This window comes from Argopecten irradians, chromosome 9 (assembly GCF_041381155.1).
Source record: "Argopecten irradians isolate NY chromosome 9, Ai_NY, whole genome shotgun sequence".
Taxonomy (NCBI): Eukaryota; Metazoa; Mollusca; class Bivalvia; order Pectinida; family Pectinidae; genus Argopecten; species Argopecten irradians.
Window position 1 is genome coordinate 35,647,914 of NC_091142.1, and position 24,080 is coordinate 35,671,993.

The window sequence follows — 24,080 nt, forward strand, 5'->3', positions numbered from 1 at the left end:
AATATGCACAACTAGGGTCCTTGGGGAACCTTCATATGAAATTTGTAAACGATACCTTCAGTACTTTTTGAGAAATAGCGGTAACAAACTTTAACTATCAAAATCCAAGCCATCTTGTTGACCGATCGGTTCCAAAATGCAATATGCACAACTAGGGCCCTAGGGAAACCTATATATGAAATTTGAGAAAGATCCCTTCAGTACTTTTTGAGTAATAGCGGTAACAAACTTTAACTGTCAAAATCCAAGATGGCCACCTGTCGGCCATCTTGTTCACCGATCGGTCCCAAAATGTAACATGCACAACTAGGGTCCTAGAGGAACCTGTATATGAAATTTGAGAAAGATCCCTTCAGCACTTTTTGAGAAATAGCATAACAAACTTTTAACTATCAAAATCCAAGATGGCCACCTGTCGGCCATCTTGTTGACCGATCGGTCCCAAAATGCAATATGCACAACTAGGGTCCTAGGGGAACCTACATATGAAATTTGAGAAAGATCCCTTCAGTACTTTCTGAGAAATAGCGGTAACAAACTTTAACTATCAAAATCCAAGATGGCCGCCTGTCGGCCATCTTGTTGACCGATCGGTCCCAAAATGCAATATGCACAACAAGGGTCCTAGGGGAACCTATATATATGAAATTTGAGAAAGATCCCTTCAGTACTTTCTGAGAAATAGCGGTAACAAACTTTAACTATCAAAATCCAAGATGGCCGCCTGTCGGCCATCTTGTTGACCGATCGGTCCCAAAATGCAATATGCACAACTAGGGCCCTAGGGGAACCTATATATGAAATTTGAGAAAGATCCCTGCAGTACTTTTTGAGAAATAGCGGTAACAAACTTTAACTATCAAAATCCAAGATGGCTGCCTGTCGGCCATCTTGTTGACCGATCAGTCCCAAAATGCAATATGCACAACTGGAGTCCTATGGAAACCTGTACATTAAATTTGAGAAAGATCCCTTCAGCACTTTCTGAGAAATAGCGGTAACAAACTTTAACTATCAAAATCCAAGATGGCCGCCTGTCGGCCATCTTGTTGACCGATCGGTCCCAAAATGCAATATGCACAACTAGAGTCCTAGGGGAAGCTACATATGAAATTTGAGAAAGATCCCTTCAGCACTTTCTGAGAATTAGCGGTAACAAGAATTGTTAACGGACGGACGGACGGAAGGACGGACGGACGACGGACTGAGGACGAAAGGCGATTTGAAAAGCCCACCATCTGATGATGGTGGGCTAAAAATCTGCTTACATATTTTATCCATTATCAGTAAATTCTTCTGATTGTAGATCTAACTAGTTATTGAGCCATCCTCAAAATGTCTATTAAAGGGAGATAAGCCAAATAAAATCACAATCAATCCTTATACTTCAAATTGCTTACACAAATAAAAAAAACTCTGCTGTTACAGCATTAACGGTCCTTAAATGCTGCCAGCAGGATTTTAGTATATAAGCATATACGATACTATATTTGACACGGACAGCTAACAATGCTGAAATGTTGTTTGCCAAAAAAAGGCAATCAAAATATAGGATGGGGGTAAAATAAAGTGATAATCATAAAAACTAATTATGCAATTCACTTATCTTCTAGGTTTATGGCAAGGTTTTATAAAAGTTTTTATGTATTATAATAATACATCATCATAGTTAGGTAAAACTAAATTTAAATAGTAATAATAAAAATTGATGTTTAAATAAAATACTTAGACCAGTCATAAAGTTCTTAACAATCATTCAACCATTATGGCTACTAGTCTCTTCCTCCTAGCTATCCTCAAGCACATGGATTCTAAAGCCAGCGATCTAAATTTTAAAATACATCTTGAAATTCAAATCATGTTGAAATGCACACTACTTTAACATGTGTCTTTGAAAAGTAAATATGGGTGTTTGGAAAGACAAAAGTAAAACATGCTGTATAACCGGCTATTTCTGCGGGACAAAATTCCATGATTCTAAGTAAAAACATGCACATTAAATTTTAGCTGTTTTAAATGTACGCGATCTGACTACTATGGGTATTTATGAGTTTTCTCAAGATTTGAGGATCAAATTTTCAAGCTCATAGCAATGTGATGCGAAATTGCAAATATATCACCCCCCTCCCATCCCCCACACACATAAAAAAACAAAGAATAACGTGTTTACAGTAAATGTAACAATGCAAGATGACTACAGATAATTATAAACTTCACATGGATTATAATACAACAATGCGATATGCAATCTGAAATCCAGGAAAATTTCATGAAGCAAGTTATCTCCCTTTCTCCATATCAAAATAGCTGCAGACCAAGGCACAGTAAATATATGACCCATACATCGTGCTAACAAGAAAGCAAAAAGCTCGTTGCATGTGAAATTATAAACAAAGAATCCAATAAATGGGATGAAATACATGTAAAAGTGATAAAAAACTGTCCAATTATATATTGCATGTATAATGTACAGTATATTATTGAGACTCATTAAAACAGGAATTGTAATTAATGAAAGGTTTCACTATGGCCTTTACATTATGCGGAAAGAACAAAATAATCACAGTCAGCTTCATTGGTCTATCATATATACATCCTACTCTCAAACAAAATACCTGATACATATACATTTGTATTTTCTTTTATTTTACACGAACAAGTACGCCCATCCATTTCTCTAGGGTATCCTCCTTCATCCCTATGTTTAAGCATCTACAATTATATAGTAACAATGCTGAATACTTTTCCTTATCTTCTTACTAATATTATGCCTACATCTAGTTTCTTGATATATTTACATATTATACAGTTTCAAAATCAGGAAATTTTATTAAGTCAATTAATCACTTGAAATCCACAGGCATTTGTGATTTAGTTCAACATTTCCTTAAATATATTAATTGATTAAAGGTAGAACTCTGTAAAATTTTCAAGTATAATATATATTTCATCCAGCTATATCATGATTGTGTTAAATCTCAAGCAAAAGTGTCATTTCAGCATTGACTTCTCATTGCACTAATGATAATAGTTCTTAAAGGTTTAATTTGCCAAATAAGTGCCTACATAAACACAAGTTATCTATTTTTTTTTAAACAACATCTACAAGGAATGTTATCAAAGTGACAATAATTACACTGCAGATGTGAAATCTAACAGACTGTCATTAGACAGACTATCATCATCATGTCCGGTCTCGTACATACTCTCGCTCGTGTCAGAATCAATAGGATAAACACCGAGTGAAAACGAGGCCGTTCGATCATCGGAGGACGAGCAGCTGTGAGCCAGCACACTGCACGCCTCCTTGTAGTGAGCAGAATTGTCAGGTGAAGAAAACAAGTTTCTACGTGATGAAGACTCAGATGTTGAATCCGAGTCACCATTGTGTACATCATACTTTGTAAGTGAATAGGAGTCCTGATCACAATGTGGTGTTTGTTGGCAAGTTGTATGCGTCTCAGATACATTATTATTGTCTGACAAATAGGGAGATTTCTCGTCCTCACATACATTGTCTTGTTTCTCGTCATTACAATCTGTGCTCAGTACATCCATTGGAGGCACAGACAGGGTGATGGTACACGTACTGACAAATGACGGAGACCGGTTTGTTCTCTGTAGGTATATGGCAGTGTCTACATCAGTCGGGTCAGAATCACTAACTGACGATTCACAAGTGTCTATTTTTGGCAAATTGGAGCCAATATTTGATGGGTCAATATTTGAGTCAACATTTGATGAGTCAATATTTATTAAGCTATTTTTTGTGACAAAATCATTGATTTGTTTTTGACAATTAGCAGTAGCAGAACTTTGATAAAGACTATTTTGAGCACCATTTAACGTTTCTGAATTGTGAAATGTCTTTCCATCTACACCAACATTACATGAAGCTGAATCGTGAGTTACAGCACTAGGTTCTCTCCATCCATCCTCAGGGTTGTGCGAGTCCTGCTGTAAACTATGAGCTGAGTCAATGATGTCATTTATTTGAGATATATTTTTCGTTTCCTCATAACCTAAACCAGAATCACACAAACTCTCATTTAACGAACGTTTTCGAGAATCATTTTCTGCATAAACCTGATGTTTCAAAGATTGAACATTTTCACAACTTTCTCCTTTAGTTTGAGATTTCCATATCTCTTGACATTTGTCACAAGGATTTGTTAATTGTCCACAATCATCCTTGACAGAATCCTTCCGATTTTCCTCACATTTTATACACTTATCTTTTTCAATTTTATCACAGCAATAAACATTATCCTCCTTCTCTGGAGTGACTTTATTAGGTTCCTTGTGTGTGTTTTTTTCATTAATGACATGGAGACTTGAGCGCCGACTCCGAGGTTTGGCCGAGTCAGGACAGGAGGACATCTGTTTGTCGAGTTTCTTTGGGTGCAGTGTGTCTTTGAGAGAGAAATAATACTGTATGGGATCACCCTTCAGATCAGCAGGAAGAGCACTGTGGTGTTCTATGTTGAACAACAAACTATCAAACCACATTGTCACCATCTCAAAACTTGGTCTGAAACAAGCAATAAAATCTCTAATTCTAATCTGTTGAAAAAGAGCACAGCAGTAAAAACTTCCTAATACTGTGAGCATGCTATCTTTTTCTACAACAAAGCAAAATATCTTAAGAATTTGTTTCAATGTTAAGCCATGGAAACAGCTCTTATAAGTATTTCTTGAAATCTTGAATGAGGAACAACTGAAACAGTTATCACATTAGTAAATATGTAAATAATACATGGTATTTCATGGCGCAAAATATTCGTATTATAAAAATGAATTAAATGTTCAACCATTCACCCATGGTATATCATTTTTAGATTTTCAAATGACTTCCATCCATCAACTCTTTCCAATATAATACTAACACTTCAGTACAGCTAGGAAATAAATATGTTTTTAAAAGGTAATTAAATGAAATTCTTCGTAATATACCGGTTACTAATAGGAACAAATCCAATAAATAGGAAAAGCTAAACATATGAAGAACATGGAACCATTTTTTCGGTCTGCTATATCCTACCTGTTTTCTGGTGTCATCTGACAACACATGATGGCTACTTTAAAGAAGGCAGCAGGACAGCTGGAATCTGTACAGAACTTCTCGTAAAACGCTTCAGCATTCAGACCAAAGTCTAAAGTTCTCGGCAGGTAGTCAGGGTCAGCGAATACTCGTCCTATCACCTGTAAAGTTAAACATTCTTTGTAAATATAGTCAGGGTAAACAAATACTGGCCCAATTCACATGTAATTTTGTGATACATATATACTAGAAATTAATATGATTGTATGTGGGTTTGATAATCAAGTCATAGAATATGCTCCAAGGTTTAACCAATCTTTTCACTAAAGTAAAGAAATTTCCTCCCATTGCAATACATACCGGTAAACACTGTATATGTACATGTCAAGTGTTTCATCTACTACACCATATTTCTAATTCTTATCAAGCTTGTAAAACTAAATCGATATCCTGTGATGACACAGCTGCTGTGACATTAATTTACAATCAAAGTCACACCATTTCAGTGTTGCCATTATGTCATTGTAATCTTGTCCATGTCATTGTCACAACGATTTTTCCTGTCACTTTACATGTATCACATTGTATTACTGCAAACACACAGACTTTAGCTGACCATATCCTGCAGTAATTAACTCATATAACAAATCCGTTGTGCCAAGCACATCCATTCCAATTATATACCAAGTCGCAAAAGGATAACATATTAGTAACCACTCGATATAAAATATAAACGAATCTTACCTCACACATAACGATTCCAAATGAAAACAAATCCACTTTCTCATCGTACGACTTCCCAGTCATCATCTCTGGCGCCATCCAGTAAGGACTCCCGACCACGGTGTACCTCTTCTTCCGCTGGAACCGTCTCTTTGCTGCGCTTCGTGTGGTCTTTGTAGGATTAAGGTCTGGCCGGCGGAATCTCTCATCAGGGATAACTCTGGCTAAACCAAAGTCAGCTACAACTATGGTCAAGTTCTGGGGGAAAACAGAGTCAGGAGTCATATATGGAATCATTTACATGAAGATCTGATACAAGGTCTTTTACATGATTAGATATTGCTGACAAAAATCTTCAATATTCCATGCATATTATTAAAACGTTTCATCAATCTTGTATGTAATTCTGCCATATCATGTCTATGTTTTATTATCAATGATGATCATTTCCATTCAATTCACTCCTGCAATTACATCATATTTGGTTTATTTTCTTGGTTTAGATTTGATACCACAGTCTTCAATTTCTTTGGGAATCAAATAACAACAGCTACAGACCTAGAGTAGGTAACTGATCAAGACCTAAAAAGTGAGAGGACGGAAATGGAAAGATAATGTGAATGGAAGTCAAATAAAGGTGACATCACTACATAACAAAGAACCAAATAAATATACAGAGAAGCATGTTTAGTACAAGAGAGTCAGTGATAAATTTGGGCATGTAAATGCTTGGGTAAACGCTGTACTACCGTATGTAGGATGTTTGTCTATATCACTGACTCACTATCTAACTTAATCTTCACTGACTCACTATCTAACTTAATCTTCACTGACTCACTATCTAACTCGATCCTCACTGACTCACTATCTAACTTAATCTTCACTGACTCACTATCTAACTTAATCTTCACTGACTCACTATCTAACTTAATCTTCACTGACTCACTATCTAACTTAATCCTCACTGACTCACTATCTAACTTGATCCTCACTGACTCACTATCTAACTTAATCTTCACTGACTCACTATCTAACTTAATCCTCACTGACTCACTATCTAACTTAATCTTCACTGACTCACTATCTAACTTAATCTTCACTGACTCACTATCTAACTTAATCTTCACTGACTCACTATCTAACTTGATCTTCACTGACTCACTATCTAACTTAATCTTCACTGACTCACTATCTAACTTAATCTTCACTGACTCACTATCTAACTTAATCTTCACTGACTCACTATCTAACTTAATCTTCACTGACTCACTATCTAACTTAATCTTCACTGACTCACTATCTAACTTAATCTTCATTGACTCACTATCTAACTTAATCTTCACTGACTCACTATCTAACTTAATCTTCACTGACTCACTATCTAACTTAATCTTCACTGACTCACTATCTAACTTAATCTTCACTGACTCACTATCTAACTTAATCTTCACTGACTCACTATCTAACTTAATCTTCACTGACTCACTATCTAACTTAATCTTCACTGACTCACTATCTAACTTAATCTTCACTGACTACACTATCTAACTTAATCTCACTGACTCACTATCTAACTTAATCTTACTAACTACTGACTCACTATCTAACTTAATCTTCACTGACTCACTATCTAACTTAATCTTCACTGACTCACTATCTAACTTATCTCACTGACTCACTATCTAACTTAATCTTCACTGACTCACTATCTAACTTAATCTTCACTGACTCACTATCTAAACTTAATCTTCACTGACTCACTATCTAACTTAATCTTCACTGACTCACTATCTAACTTAATCTTCACTGACTCATATCTAACTTAATCTTCACTGACTCACTATCTAACTTAATCTTCACTGACTCACTATCTAACTTAATCTTCACTGACTCACTATCTAACTTAATCTTCACTGACTCACTATCTAACTTAATCCTCACTGACTCACTATCTAACTTAATCTTCACTGACTCACTATCTAACTCACTATCTTCATGACTCACTATCTAACTTAATCTTCATTGACTCACTATCTAACTTAATCTTCACTGACTCACTATCTAACTTAATCTTCACTGACTCACTATCTAACTTAATCTTCACTGACTCACTATCTAACTTAATCTTCACTGACTCACTATCTAACTTAATCTTCACTGACTCACTATCTAACTTGATCTTCACTGACTCACTATCTAACTTAATCTTCATTGACTCACTATCTAACTTAATCTTCACTGACTCACTATCTAACTAACTTAATCTTCACTGACTCACTATCTAACTTAATCTTCATTGACTCACTATCTAACTTAATCTTCATTGACTCACTATCTAACTTAATCTTCACTGACTCACTATCTAACTCGATCTTCACTGACTCACTATCTAACTTAATCTTCACTGACTCACTATCTAACTCGATCCTCACTGACTCACTATCTAACTCGATTCTCACTGACTCACTATCTAACTCGATCCTCACTGACTCACTATCTAACTCGATCCTCACTGACTCACTATCTAACTTGATCCTCACTGACTTACTATCTAACTCGATCCTCACTGACTTGCTATCTAACTCGATCCTCACTGACTTGCTATCTAACTCGATCCTCACTGACTTGCTATCTAACTCGATCCTCACTGACTCACTATCTAACTTGATCCTCACTGACTTGCTATCTAACTTGATCCTCACTGACTTGCTATCTAACTCTGATCCTCACTGACTTACTATCTAACTCTATCCTCACTGACTGCTATCTAACTCGATCCTCACTGACTCACTATCTAACTTGATCCTCACTGACTTGCTATCTAACTTAATCTTCACTGACTCACTATCTAACTCTATCCTCACTGACTTGCTATCTAACTCTATCCTCACTGACTTACTATCTAACTCGATCCTCACTGACTCACTATCTAACTCGATCTTCACTGACTCACTATCTAACTCGATCCTCACTGACTCACTATCTAACTCGATCTCTCACTGACTTGCTATCTAACTCGATCCTCACTGACTTGCTATCTAACTCGATCCTCACTGACTCACTATCTAACTCGATCCTCACTGACTCACTATCTAACTCGATCTATCACTGACTCACTATCTAACTCGATCCTCACTGACTCACTATCTAACTCGATCCTCACTGACTCACTATCTAACTCGATCCTCACTGACTTGCTATCTAACTCGATCCTCACTGACTCACTATCTAACTCGATCCTCACTGACTTGCTATCTAACTCGATCCTCACTGACTCACTATCTAACTCGATCCTCACTGACTCACTATCTAACTCGATCCTCACTGACTTGCTATCTAACTCGATCCTCACTGACTCACTATCTAACTCGATCCTCACTGACTCACTATCTAACTCGATCCTCACTGACTCACTATCTAACTCGATCCTCACTGACTTGCTATCTAACTCGATCCTCACTGACTCACTATCTAACTCGATCTATCACTGACTCACTATCTAAATCGATCCTCACCTGTTTGACAAAGCAGTTGTTGGAGTTAAGATCCCTGTGGATGATATCCATTTTGTGGAGGTAAGCCTGCCAATAAACAAACAATGGAGTTATGGACAAGGACATTTAAGTTATCTAACTATTAGTATTGAGTTTCAAGTCCAAGGACATCAGATGATTTAGTAAGTAAGTTTATCAAATACTAACATCAAATATTTACTCATGAGATGCAAAAATATTAAACAATGAAGGATTCCTCAAGTCATCATTTATTCCATCTAACATGCCTGTATAAACATCTTTATTCTTTATTCACACATAATTACAGGAACTTAAAACCAAAGATTAAGTCACTCCTTTATAAAAGCTACACCGCTGTCAGAAGTTACCAGTACTTTTAATCAAGACTTCTTTGTACTTTCAAAATGGAATAAAGCTTTATTTGTAATGGTAGTTGCAAAAAACATGTAATAGGCTCATTAAGTTAAAGCAGGTGAATGATAAAATTTGTCTTTTGAAGGCGATACAGACATCTAGATACGATGTAGTGTATACTCTATAAGACCAGTTATCCTGTCAATACATTACATACCATGCCGTTTGAGATGTCCTTTGTGATGTTGATACGTCTGGACCAGGGCAGTGGTTTTGCCATGTCTTGTAGTAATTCTTTTAGTGTTCCACCTGCCATAAACTCTGTGTGGGGCAAAAAATAAAATTGGAGTTTAATCATCCCATCATAATGCTATTTCATTATATTATAGAAAGTTTTTGTGAGCTGAAAGTTTCATAAATGGAGATTTCAGATAAAATAGCTGTCATCAGCATATATTTTTAATTGATATTCAAGAATAAAAGGTCCATTCAACTTCCAATGTTTCAAATTACAAATGGAGTAAGAGCAAATGGTTATGAAGATCAACTATGTGATAGACCTAGTCAAGTAGCCTCATTCAGAATGAGATAAATGAGTTTTTACCTGTAACGAGGTTCATTCAGTACGGGATAAATGAGTCCTTACCTGTAACAAGGTTGAGTTTTTTCTCCTTATACAGCACACCTAGAAACTGTAAAACATTGGGATGGTCCAGACTTCTGAGCACTGATACCTGAATTAGATGTAAAACAACATATTAATCTACTTATATGTACAATATGACATGAGCAATTATCACTGTGGGAAAATATCTGACTAATATTTCTCTAAAATAAAATCTACCGTTGTTGAAATACAAGCAGATCTGAAAAAATTATGGTTTTGATAGAAAGTCTATTTGATTTTAAATGAACAGAAAACAGTTACTAAAAACATTCTTCCGAGATGAGCAATACAAAATCAACTTTTCCATCACTTGTTACATCTTACCTCCTTCAAGAAACTTTTCTGTGTTTCCTCATCAAAGCGGCACATCTCCTTAAGCACCATGACCTCTCCAGTGACCTTGTGTGTGACCTTGACCGCCTGACCAAAGAATCCCTTACCAAGCACCTCGCCATGAATGAGATCAGATGCGCGGAACACACGGTGGGTTTGAGGCTGTTGTCTAAGGGAGCTAGCACGCGATAGGTCAACACTTTTTTGGCGACTTGGAGGGATAGGGGATGGAGACTTACTTCTACGACGGGAAGGACTTAAACTGTAACAAGAAAATACCATCATCAGTTAAGTGTACTAATAGTGTCACAGTAGCCTCCCTTTGTCAATGAGAAGGAGTGTAACATCATCAAAAACATTATAGCAATAAGGGTTACTCCCCCTTACTCAGAATACCAACAAAGAGTAGTATCAGAATATATATTCATAACTACATTTTTGTAAAAAATAAATCATTGTTACTATCAGTTACTCAAATTGAATTCTTTAAATTCCAGGTTTCAGGAATCTAACTATTTGAACAAAATGTATAAAAGCAACAAGGAAGTTCGTCACTATGTAGTTTAGACAATTACTTTTTGGCATGAAGACGTGACTTTTGGCGACGCTGAACGTTGACCCCATTGATGTTGATGAACTGTGGGGTGGCAGGAGTTGATGGAGAGGAAGAAGAACTATCAGAAGTAAAGGATGTGTCGGGAGGACGCTGTCTCAGGGGTGAGGGATCTCTCTCTACAGTCAAATGGAGGACGTCCTTTGTGTGCTGCAGAACGGCATCAATCTATTGGATATCAAGTAAAGAGTATTAATACAAAATAAATGTATGAGATTGTACGTTATTTAATCTTGTTTACTTTAGTGTCTGCAAAAAAAATTATTTTCTTGGCTATTGGAGATAAATCTGTCAATATCAATATTATAGATACTAGGTATACAAGAATTTATCAAGACAATCTGTCTGAGATTTTAACATTACTGTATGTAGACAGCTTACCTCCTCCAGAGAACTGTCCCCGCACACTAAGACCATTTACTTCCAGTATCCGATCTCCGATCTGTAAAGACTCCAACTCCGGGCTCTGGTCCAGACTGGAACAAACGACACAATCTATTATATGGAAGACTGGTTTGGCTTAAATTTTTTTATAATGAGGCTATTTCTGGTTACATTTCAGTAATCAGTAATCGTTTATTTTCCAAACAATTTCTTTTCAACTGCTTTGCTAAAACCAAGCATTCAGATATTCTAAGAGATTCGTCTTAAAATGTCTTTGAGAACATATCAGGACTGTTCTAATCTTAACTTTATTTCCATAGGAACAGTCAAAACACTTACTCTGTGATTTTGATCATGGGCGATAATGACAAACTCTCCCTCGCTCTCGGACTGAGACTTGACACACGGTTCTCCACAGAGTACTGTAGACCATGACTGTCTGCCTCTGGAGTGGGGGGAATCTCTACCAACTGTATACAGTGTGTTTTCCTTCTCCCCGGGCTCTCCCCCAGGGGTGACATCACCGCCTTGTAACATTTCCCACTGTAATACAAATATCGTAAACATAACTAAGCCTATATCAGAAAGAATCATTCAATGTGTTTTAACTTTAAATCAAATGTGTTTGTGATTGCTTTATATTGACAATGAAATATAATTGGTAACTTCGTAATTAATTAGTATGACTACTTATAATAGTTTCCATTAATTTCATATACTGTTAATACAATGTTTTACATAAAATGCAACATGTAAATTTATCATTGTACTGAACTTCCACAAAATCAATGTTCCACTAAAATATGGTATTACCAAAATTAGAAAAATTACAATATGTATAATTGCAAGCACACATTCTCATTGAATGAGTTTTGATTTTCATAATGCTTGAAAACTTTTACTTATAAGATGAAACATCATGTAGTATTTAAAATGAAAAAATCACAGCACATGTACGACATATATACCAAATGGATGTACAATATGTGACAATATTATAGATGTACCAGAACAACTTGGACCTCTCCACCAGAGCGTATGTCTCGCCATCTCCTATATAGCCCCCACAGTTAAAACACACAAAACATTCCGGGTGGTACTTGTGCTCTCCAGCCACCTGTGGGAGGGAAAGTTATAAAATAAATATAGATATTAAATTTGAACATCACCAGTCAAACAGCATACATATATATAATTGTATTCATAAAGAAACACTATATATTGCTTCCAAACCCAAACTTTACTGCCTGTATACAGCCTATGGAGGTCTGTGGTGTGCCTATACACTATTGTACATACAGATCCTTTTGTCAGTTTGATCTAGTGTGATAGCACTATAGTATCACCATCAGTCTCTTATTACACTAGTTTGTTTTGGTTTGGTTTATAAGATTTAACATCCTATTAACAGCCAGGGTCATGAAGCTAGCCTCCCATTTGAGCAATGTGATGCAGTGTGTGAATGTCTGTATGTTTTGGGGGACTGCAGCATTTTCATGTTGTAACTCAGTAGCACTGCACTGTAGCATGCCACCTAGACACCGTACAAACACACCCAAGTCACAATAGGCAAACTAGCTGCCCCACTACCTTTATGCTGAGTGAATGCTTAAATGAAAACCAAAACTGATGTTAGGAACAAGAAAGTCAGTTAAAAAGGAAGAAAAAAGATAGTATTCTTAATTCAGTCGCCTTTTACAAATATGAAGTATAGGAGCAACATGTACAATTCTAATGCTGTACTTGCAGTCCAACTATAAAATAATTACAGTAGACAAATATATACCAGTGTTATGTACAAATACATGTATATAGCAGCTTACAAACTTCAAAACTCATACCAGGTATACACAATCATAAACTTAAAGTGTATCTTATATTTAAGGCCCACTGTCTTTCCGAAACAGCTTTTGATTTTTAAAATAGGAGTGTAGTCACAAAGTTATCAGCTACATGTTAAACTTCATAACATGGGTAATATTATGTTTCTCGTCGTCTTTTATATTTTTGCACATTATAATTAGTTGACAATCATGATCACTGGGCACCAGGCGGCAAAACAGTGAAATGAATCTTCACTGTTATTAAAGGTAATGGTACACAGGAGAACTCGTGCAATTGTCTGGTGTTCTAACCTCATCTTAGGCCATTGACATAAACTTTCATATGGTATTATTGTTTTTCAGAAACTCAGAAACTTTCAATTTTTGTTTTGAAAAGGTAGTGGACCTTTACCAAGCCCATCCCCAAATGGCCGCAGACCATAAGAGCATATTTAGGTAAGGATATACTTGTCTAAATCACCCACAGCCTAAAGAACTGATTTTTTTTTACTACAGAAACCATATAATAATACAGTTGAAAAAGTTTCCAACTTTAATTGGCTATGGGTGCTTCCAATTAATTGGTGTGAACCACTTTATATAAAATTGACTTGCCAATTGAATTACATATATGTACTGTTTGGTTATGTTTGTATTTAAATCAAGTCAAGAGGTACTTATAATGTTGAGGGTAACATACAGCATTTAGACGTATTACTGGTGTTGGAATCAGTCCAACCAAATCGTCGAGTACAAATGTCCTTTTACAAAGTAAATATTATCCCTGTATATATTTATATCCAATTACTAGTTACACTCGGCCAGGCCTGCTTGGTGAAGTTGGGGAGTGCCTTGATCAAAGCTATAATTAGAGAATGACTATTACATGACATGAAAGTGGCCCTGTTGGGAGTTGTAGCTCCATCACAAAGCAGGAATCTAGGTCATGTGAAATGTTCAGGTCTAATTTGCTTTTTGGTGATTTTGAGTGTTACAGTTGATGTTTCTAGCTTATAGTGCCATAAATAATTTATAATATAATCGACACCAGTAACAACTAGCACTGTCGTCCAGATGGCCAAGTTTCAATGAAATCCCTCCAGAAGGAGTTGGTCGATGGACAAACTGAATCCAGTATATTTATAAACACATCCCCCTCCCTTAATTTTGTTGGAGACTGGAGGGATTATAATTACTCCAATTTATAATCATTAATTGGACAGTATATGATGACATTATTATTATCTTATTAACACACATGTACAGCTAATTAAACATTTCAGGTATGTTGTCCACAACCAAAACATTAATTGACATATGTCAAAAGCAATCACTTAATCAGAACATTTCTTTATGGATCAAAATAAAGACAAATCAATTAGAAGAATCAGCTAGTCGACCCTTTCTCCTGTGAAATAACCCAGAAGTTGTTGGGAGGAGGATTATAGCTATAGCTAGCCTACTCCAACAATGTTAGAGGTATAGCACAACGAAACACTTTTGATCATTAGGTCGTGTCCTCGGTATTGCCCATCAGAAGTTTCTCAATATTGCGATCTAATATTATTGGATTATAGCTATTCCTCAATGGAGAAGTGGGGGGAGTTAGCTAACTTTTTAATTAATTATTCTTTCCTCAGGGGAAGAAGTCAGTAGAGCTGATTCTTTCCCCGGGAAACTGTCAGACTGAGTTAAAAATGCTTCTATAACATTATAAATGCTACAAACAGCACAGTATGATGGACACTCTATAATTATGTGTAACGAGGGAAAAAAAGAGATATATGAGTAGTCCAAATTAAAGTTTTACTTACCATGACCGGACCAGTGATGGTCTCTGTACATTTGTTACAGGCATCCCCAAACAGGCTCCAGTAGTCCTGTTTACAGTAGAGACGGCCATTCCTCTCAAAGTACCAGCTAGACAGACATTTGTCACATTTGGAGCACCTGTTGATAACATAACATTGTATTTGTAGTGATATGTAGCAAGATTTCCTTTGGTTAAAGAGATCTTAGCCAAACTAGGGTTCACTATATAAAATAATGCAAGATTAATCGTTTACAGCAGAATTTTTTTCTTTGGACTTCATTACAAAATGTACCATATGGACCCTATAATCTGCCCATCCAAACATACAGTGACCATCTGTATATAGCCTATGTCCTCCCAAAATTTTAAGTCCTCACTGTGTGAAGGACTGCATTATGCATATCAATTTAGAATGGTTTCTTATATTATATATTTAATGCACATATTGCCTGTATTTGCTGTTCAAACACTGAAAAAGAATAATATTTTTATTGTACTAATTTCAAATCATAAATACTTAGTGAAATTATATTAGTGCAATAATTAAAAGTACAGTAGATTTTGATCATGGATCTAGCTAACTACAGGTTGACCACAAAAAAGACTCAACAAACTGCATGACACCATTCAAAGTATACAGAACTGGAGCATCTATCAAGATGTTGATCTAGATATACCTCTTATAAAGTCAAAGCCAATATTGTTCAATCATTAGTCAATCATAACAATATTTGCATTTGGATGATATTCCGGGTTTGCATATTACAGAGTTATCTGCACTTGCGGGTAGGTATTGATTGTGACGTCATGTGTTTTCGATCATAACGTTATACGTTTCAGAGAAAACAATGTAAACAATCAATACCTACCCGCCAAGGAGCTAACCCTGTAATATGCAAAGAGAGAATATGACTTCCCAGATTGATGTAGTCCTTGTAGTACCCACTGATGATAAGTATACATGTACCTGTAAAGCATGTCTAGGATCTGGTTCTGAGGTGAAGATGGTCCCTACATTCTAGCTGGTATAATATACGATATGGAATTGAGTTACATGTAGACTGACTGTAAAGTGCAGCTATATATTTACTAACATTGGGTATAACTATGACTTATATCACCTGACCCAACATGTCACACTACACAATCCTCCCACTAATTATTACACCTGTACTGATTGTAAAGCTGATTAGGGTATACAGCCCCGCCCACTTACACCTGTATTATAGTAATGACCCAGATTCTAAATCGGCCACTCTAGAAGGACAATAGCTTATTTGTTTACCTTTAAAACGGCTAATAAAGCTGTAGGACAATAAGTTATTTACCTATACAGCTTACCTAGATCTACCTGTAACATACCTTTCCTACCTGTTCACACCTGATCAATGTCTGTAACATATATAACCTTACACCAGCCTTTTGATTGACAGACACAAAACATACAAATAACCAACAAATCTCATTCTTTACTTTAGCTCCCATTCAGGATTAACTTCCCTGCATTCCATATACAGCCCTACAAAAGTACATTGCTTTTGTTACACATGACATTTATCTTTATATAGTCTATAGATCTTAAAACTGGAGAATGTAACTTGCAAAGGATTTCCTTGACTGACAAAAATTGAACAGAAGAACTTGAGTTGTAGGATATTTTAGAGGAAGATATCTTTCAGACACTCAATCTTTGCTAGCTAAAGTGCTGGTTCTCTGCTGGCTTTCTTCAAGCTATTAAGCCTGAGGCTCAAATATATATAGTCTTCATAATCAAATGACCATTGCAGTAAAAAGGATGCTAAACAAATTAAAAGAGAAGTACAACCCTGTATACAATGTAGATTACACAGCTTTTAATTACCGGTTATATAATTAAGAAGGAAATACCATATAAAAAGCCGGAATAGACAGGAATGCTTTTTAGACAAGGACTGGTTTTGAAAGGTTACATGTAGTTGTAAAAGTGGAGATAAACAAGAGATCACAGATCTAGAGTGATCTTTGCGCCCAGCAAAGAATGATCTACATCTGACAATGGAAAGAGAATCCTTTCTCTGCTTTTCAAATTTTTACTACATATGAAGTTTGAAAAAGATCCGTTCAGTACTTTCCGAGATATATAATACTAACAAACTTCAATAATCAAAATCCAAGATGGCTACATGTCGGCCATCTTGTTGACTCGCGGTCCCAAAATTTTCAACTAGGGCCCTAAGTGAACCTACATATGCAATTTGAGAATGATCCCTTCAGTACTTTCTGAGAAATACCAATAACAAACTTTTAACTATCAAAATCCAAGATGGCTGCCTGGCAGCCAACCATCTTGTTGACAGATTTGTCCCAAAATGCTATATGCACAACTAGGCCCTAGGGGAACTTACTTATGAAATTTGAGAAAGATCCCTTCAGCACTTTCTGAGAAATAGCGATAACAAGAATTGTTAAATGATGGACGGACCACGGACGAAAGGCGATTTGAATATTAAGCTGATATTTAATTTTTGGATAAAATTCTATATGGAATGTACCAGGGAGCTTTATTTAATGACAGTCAAAAAGGCAGAAATATAAATTAATCAGCCAATCGACTGAAGATTTTCATCCCTGCAAAGTCTTCCTCAATGGATGATCCAATATATATCATGATAAGCCGGCATTGGCTATATGGTTTACATGTAGAGGATACAAACAAATATTGATGGGTGTAACTCTTACTAGTAGTCAGTATCTATACTGTTTGTATACAATCCTGGATCTAAACAAACAGGAGTAGACAAGTACAATCGATCAGTGTACAACCACAAACAGATAAACACCAGTAGGCAGTATCATCCTCGTAACTTTATGGTGGTCATAATCTCTATACACTACATACATATAATGGCCGCTCATAAATGCTCGATAAGTAGGGGCAGGTTGGAGAATCAATATCAGGATAATATTATTACACTGACTTGTGTGATAAAACAACATAATAGGACGTCACTATTTTTTTTTTTTTACTACACACCGTTTTTTTTTTACTACACACCGTACCAAAAGACTACAATGTATGATATATACAGCTAACTGATGTAAAAAACTGAATATATATGTAAAAATGTGTGTTTACATACAGCGCATCAACCAGATACATGTTTACAGAAATAACATCAACCATAAACAAATATATATAAAAACATGTGCTGATAAAAAAGATCTAATTATCAACAACTAGTAACTGCGCCCACATATATATTAACAGTAAAACATACTTATAACAAACTTCTGGGGATTAACAAAATGGACTTACTATAGACATCTTATACATGTAGGAACATTTAATTGACAGTGTCAGGGAATGAAAAGTTCAAAGTTATAACCATGAATGTGTTGTAATAATAAGCATGTTTGTTATAAACATGTTTTACTTTCCTCTCATACATATATGCATGTAACATGAGAGCAATCGTCTAAAATCATTTCTCATTGCTGCATGATTGTGGAGACAATGTTATGTTTCAAAAGTGTCTCGTTGTGCTATACATGTACCTTTAACATAATTGGAATACATGTAAAACTAGTATCAATATTTCTGTCAAAAGAAGTATATGGTTAAAACGAAAAATAATTCAATACTAGAATTTGAAAATATTCAATAATACGATTAAAAACTTGAGGCTTAAATGCTCCAATAATGTAGAAAACTTGGCAAATGAAAAATAAATATGAACACAGGAAGTTAATTGAAAGGAATTCAGTGAATGACAGCAGTGCAGTGGGAACTAATACATATAATACAGATTCATGTCTTGTCAGTAAGGATACAGTAATAATTAACTTTTACACATCATAAAGAATGACAGCTTTGTAAACATATTAATAGCTCTTAAAAATCTATCTCAAAGAACTTGATATCCCAAAGAACTTGTATCAATCTCAGGCCAAATGTGTATATACACATTTTATATCATACAAATTCATACGTTCTGGATCAAGTCATCAATAAATCTTGATCAAGTGACGCTGAAAAGACGTACAAAAACTTACCACAGCGAAGGCTGTGTCGTCTGCTTCATCGTGGATAGTATCAATGGGCCGAGATATCAACAAATTCTACACAACGATGAATCACCGTGAAACCATTCAACTAGAAAAACCTGAATCTGCCCACGAAATGTTTAAACCCACGTCTTGTCCGCTTAATTCTCAATCCAATTCACAAGTGAAATATAAATGTAGTTTATGTTATATCCAAATAATAGATCCACTGTGCATGGTTCATTTCCAAGAATAAATATCTTTAGGTTTCAGGTCATACTTTGTATTTATACATCACACCTGTAAAGTGTTCCATATCCAAAACACTTAAACTGAAGTTCTCTCCCACTGCAGTTATATTAGAACAAACTGACTAAAGTAACCTAAAATAATGTTATTATAACACAGTAAAGTAAACACTTGAAGGTAATCATTATCTAATCTCCATACAGCACAGGAAATAGAGGCAGGTAGATATGTAGAAATGTAGGCTAACAGTCAGCAGGCCTAGCTATATAGGTTGACTGGTCAGTATAGCCTTGATTGACAGGTGATAAGTAAGCATATTGATACACAATCACACACACAGATCAGTGTCTGTTATTAACAGGTTTGTCTGTCACTGACCATACAATAGCCCCACTGACCAATACAGGTCAGTTGTGACCAGAACTGGTTAGTTGTGTCCTTCGTGTGTTGAAAACAAGTTGATCACCATCTGTCAATAACAACAATACTGTATGTCACCCCAGGACATTATATAAACACTGAAACGGATCTTCATTATTATTAACATTATAGTTATACGAAAGTTATCAAATATAGACACAGTAAAAATGTCTGGGATCAATTCTGTGATTTTTAAATACCAGTACATATACTCAGCTGGTTGAGCATTTTTTTTCAAATACCAGCACTCTGTTGTTAATAATAGATTACCAGTGCTGGTATTTGTACATTTTCCAAGAAAATAAGCAATTTTTCTTTAACATCTCTCAATGAATTTTAAGAAGCCAACTCTAAATTAAATCTTACGCAAATCAAACCCATGCTTGTTTTTTAACAGAAGCAAAAGAGAACTTTAACTGATCTTCACTCAACTCACAATGTTCTTTTTATTCTCGTATCAATACACATGTATGTTATAAGTATATAACACCTTTTACATCACATACACATAACCACAATTTTCGAGTACCTATACATGTACTTACATTATCTGATGTTCCTAACCACAACCGGATGACATGATCTGTATTTAGTCTACATGTAATCCACTGGATAAAATATGCTGTCTAAATTTGTTATCATCATTATAACATCTAAAAATGATCAGCATTCCAGTTATTTCCTACCATAATTTTCAACAGACACACAAAAGAATTTCTAAAATACATAATACATTGTGTAATGAATGCACCTATGTTTAATGACATAACCATGGAAAAATGTCTAGTGTGACTACAATTGTCTAAAGAGTATTGGCTAAATGCATGATTTACTCAAAAATTTCTATCTAACTTAATAAGAACTTTGATTTACAATGTCATTTTTAAATTAGTTTTTTGCATGAGTTTTAAATATTTAAGGATTAACTTGAATAGATTTTTTATGTTATGGAGATATAACACAAAAATCTGAGTGTACTCTTATAAATAAACCGCGAAGCGGTTATATCTCCATAACATAAAAAATCTATTCAAATTAATCCTTACAATTCAATTTACTAAATATAATCTCTTCAATATTCAAAATACATTTTGGGACTCTTTTGTCTATGAAATCATTACGCCGTCATCTCAGCCTATCAGAAGCAATGTTACAAACGGCGACGCCATTTTTTCCTTTATGGGCTGATAAAGTAAATTTTTAAGCCAATGAAAATGCTCGTAACAAACAAAATTGAATTATTTATATATACATTATACAATAAATTTTCAAAATAGACGAAGCATTCAATGTAATTCTGACTAAAATTCTGATATTTTTGAGATTCTTAATTATTAGGTAATTCATTGTTATGCAAACTAAACAGGCACTATTATATCAATGAAAAGTATGTAATTTCTAATTTCTAGACACGTCTTTTTATTTGAAAGATAAATAATTTTCAATTCTATTTTTAAATTGGTTAAGGAGTTTGACGACCATTCCTTCAAGCTGACGGACCAGTGATCCAAAAAGCTTGGAACCATGATCACTGACCATAATTTTATCTAGTCTCAGACATACTGGTATCAATATTACTAATAAGGCAGGGACAAACTAGGACCACTGAAAGGGTGAAAATATAAAGATATATCAATGATACCTGAAAATGTAATATATATACATGTATAAGGAATCAACTATTGAACTCAACACTTGTAATCAACAACTAACTAAACTTTCAGCAGCATCTGGTTGTTCATAGAAAACTTTAGTATGCCTTACTTCTCAAGTTTTCCTTCAGGCACTTCAGATAAGTAATTTGTATATATCTGTATATAGTAATGATAAAGTACTTTTTCATATCATCAAGACAGCAAATTTTGTAGTCTTTATAGATATATATATAATATGCTGAAGGCTTCCTAAAAACTGATACTGCAACAGTTAGTTATATACCGATAAGAACTTCTCGGCTGAACTCTAAACTACATTCCACCTTATTTGAAACTTAAAAATTGTGAAAACTTGTTACACTCATGTTTAATGTCTTTGATCACAAGATATTAGATAGCTCTACAAGGATACAAATCTACAAGCAAGCTGCTGTATGAACTATCAGAAAGGGTTTTTACATTGTGATGTCAACTGCATTTCAATACTAGATTTATTTTTAATAAAAACAGCTCAGACAAGACATCAATATCCTGCTATGACTCTCTAACTTTGGTTACATTTCTGTAACTTGTCAATTTTTATATGATTATTCAAGGTTCTTTTAAGATTTATTGACCATATTTAAAACCCTTCGTCACACATATGTGTCACTTTTTGCCAAGAAGTCTGCAGTGTCTACAAACGCACATGCACAACAACATGTACCAGTGTCGAGGGGGTAACTTGGCTGATAGCGATTCCTGGTGTACCACACCCTGATAAGGTGAGCAGTAGTGATAGCATGTTATCCATGATACGGCCACATCACCACCAGGTAGTGAGCTCTGACTTATCATCATCGTTATCAATAAATGATTAAATCAAAGTGTCATTGTAGTACTCACCTCAATGGTATGCATTCAATGACCACATAGTCAGAATCAGTCTACATAGATCAACTGATCCATATTAACTACATCATATTGCTAGGATCTGTCTATATAGAGCAACTGATATATTAACTACATCAGTCTACATAAGGCAGTCTCACTCTGTGACGTCAATTTGTTTCGGTGTAAAACGTTACAATTACCGTATTCGACCCAATAAGCGCCTATGTCCCTATAAGCGCCCCTCCCTCTTTTTGAGGCCTCAATTTCAATTGCTCAGGCATAAATATGGACCAAAACAACATAAAACGGTATAAATTTGTAATAATTTTGACTTATTAGCACCTTTTCATTTTTTCATTTTTTTAAGCGCCCTTGGTGCTTATTGGGTCGAATACGGTATATATGGTAATAATTATAACCATATTTAATTATCACAATCAGAATCAACCAAAATCAAGTTGTCACCATAACATGGTATTTCAAACTAGTACATTACTAGTACATTATTGCACACGATGTGATTTGTCAAACATGTAAATATTAGTAGCTACAGATAAAGGTCAAGTCAAAAAGTTCAAAATTCAACAGATACACTTATTCAGTAACAGCTGAAGTTGACATGTTCACTGTTGAAATTCTTCTACACACATTTACTTTCTCGATCGGTAGCCTGCCCTGTTAAGTCAAGTACGTACATTTATTGTAGGCCTAATGGTCTATAGCTATCTGAAGATATATCAAACCGCTTAAGATGTCAATTTGTATGTCCTGCATGTGTGCAACGCCGTGTTCATTTTTGACATATAACGAAATGTGAACGTAAGAACAGGACGTGATTGTTTGTACGGTGATAAGATCTAGCGCCGTCGGCAGAATTCAGTAGCCTAACCGGTATGACACGGGTCTTACCTGAAACATTGAGGGTGCCAGTCATAATTCAAAGCCTCCACGTACGATTCTTCCTCAATGTTCCTTGAGCATCCGGCACAGGTGTGGTCCTTTTCTGTAAAACAAATATAACCGAATCGTCAAAGATGTAAAAGAAATGTATTTTGTAAACAACAACCATGTGAATGTTTGTAAACAAAAATACTTGCCTGGAGAAACATCTCCCGACATTTCCCGACTTTCAATCGAACATTTCTACCTCTTATCAGAAGAGAGCTCTCTTTTCATCAAGACTGGATGAGTTACGTCCCTTATAAACAGCGGGGCCGTTTTCGATTTTCGGTTTGACTGGTTGGACCTAGTTGTTCGTTTATGAATTAAAGACGGACTTGGTGATTTTATATTGTTTTCAGACGAGCTTTGACAAAGCCATCACAGGCTTGTATCATAAACTGCAGGTCCGTCAGGATTTAAACTTGAAATAATGATTTTTACAAACGGTCGAACCGGTTGTTCCGAATAAACGAAAACGGCCTTGGTCCATATACATTTCTGAAGTCCATCACTTTGCGACACCTAATTCTAACATTTTCAAAATAGATTGTTTTAGAATATTCATTTGTTGACATTACTGTTTAGGGTTGCATTCGCAAAATAATTTTTAAAAAATAGGGTCGGTAGGTCGGGAGGTTTGTGTGTGTGTGTG

The 24,080-nt window shown here is 35.3% G+C and overlaps 1 protein-coding gene across 1 annotated transcript; it reads right to left on the reverse strand.

Annotated features, from left to right (window-relative positions):
• Window positions 1-735: 735 nt before the first annotated feature.
• LOC138332180 (LIM domain kinase 1-like) lies at window positions 736-23,643 on the reverse strand. Its single transcript, XM_069280173.1, is given in 15 exon segments — window positions 736-4,531; window positions 5,042-5,202; window positions 5,786-6,022; window positions 9,280-9,345; window positions 9,851-9,954; window positions 10,280-10,367; window positions 10,625-10,895; window positions 11,209-11,414; window positions 11,628-11,645; window positions 11,647-11,722; window positions 11,970-12,173; window positions 12,638-12,747; window positions 15,268-15,403; window positions 23,396-23,489; window positions 23,584-23,643. Coding segments are annotated over 15 exon segments (3,192 nt in total). The 5' UTR covers window positions 23,606-23,643; the 3' UTR covers window positions 736-3,132.
• Between the last annotated feature and the right edge of the window lie 437 nt (window positions 23,644-24,080).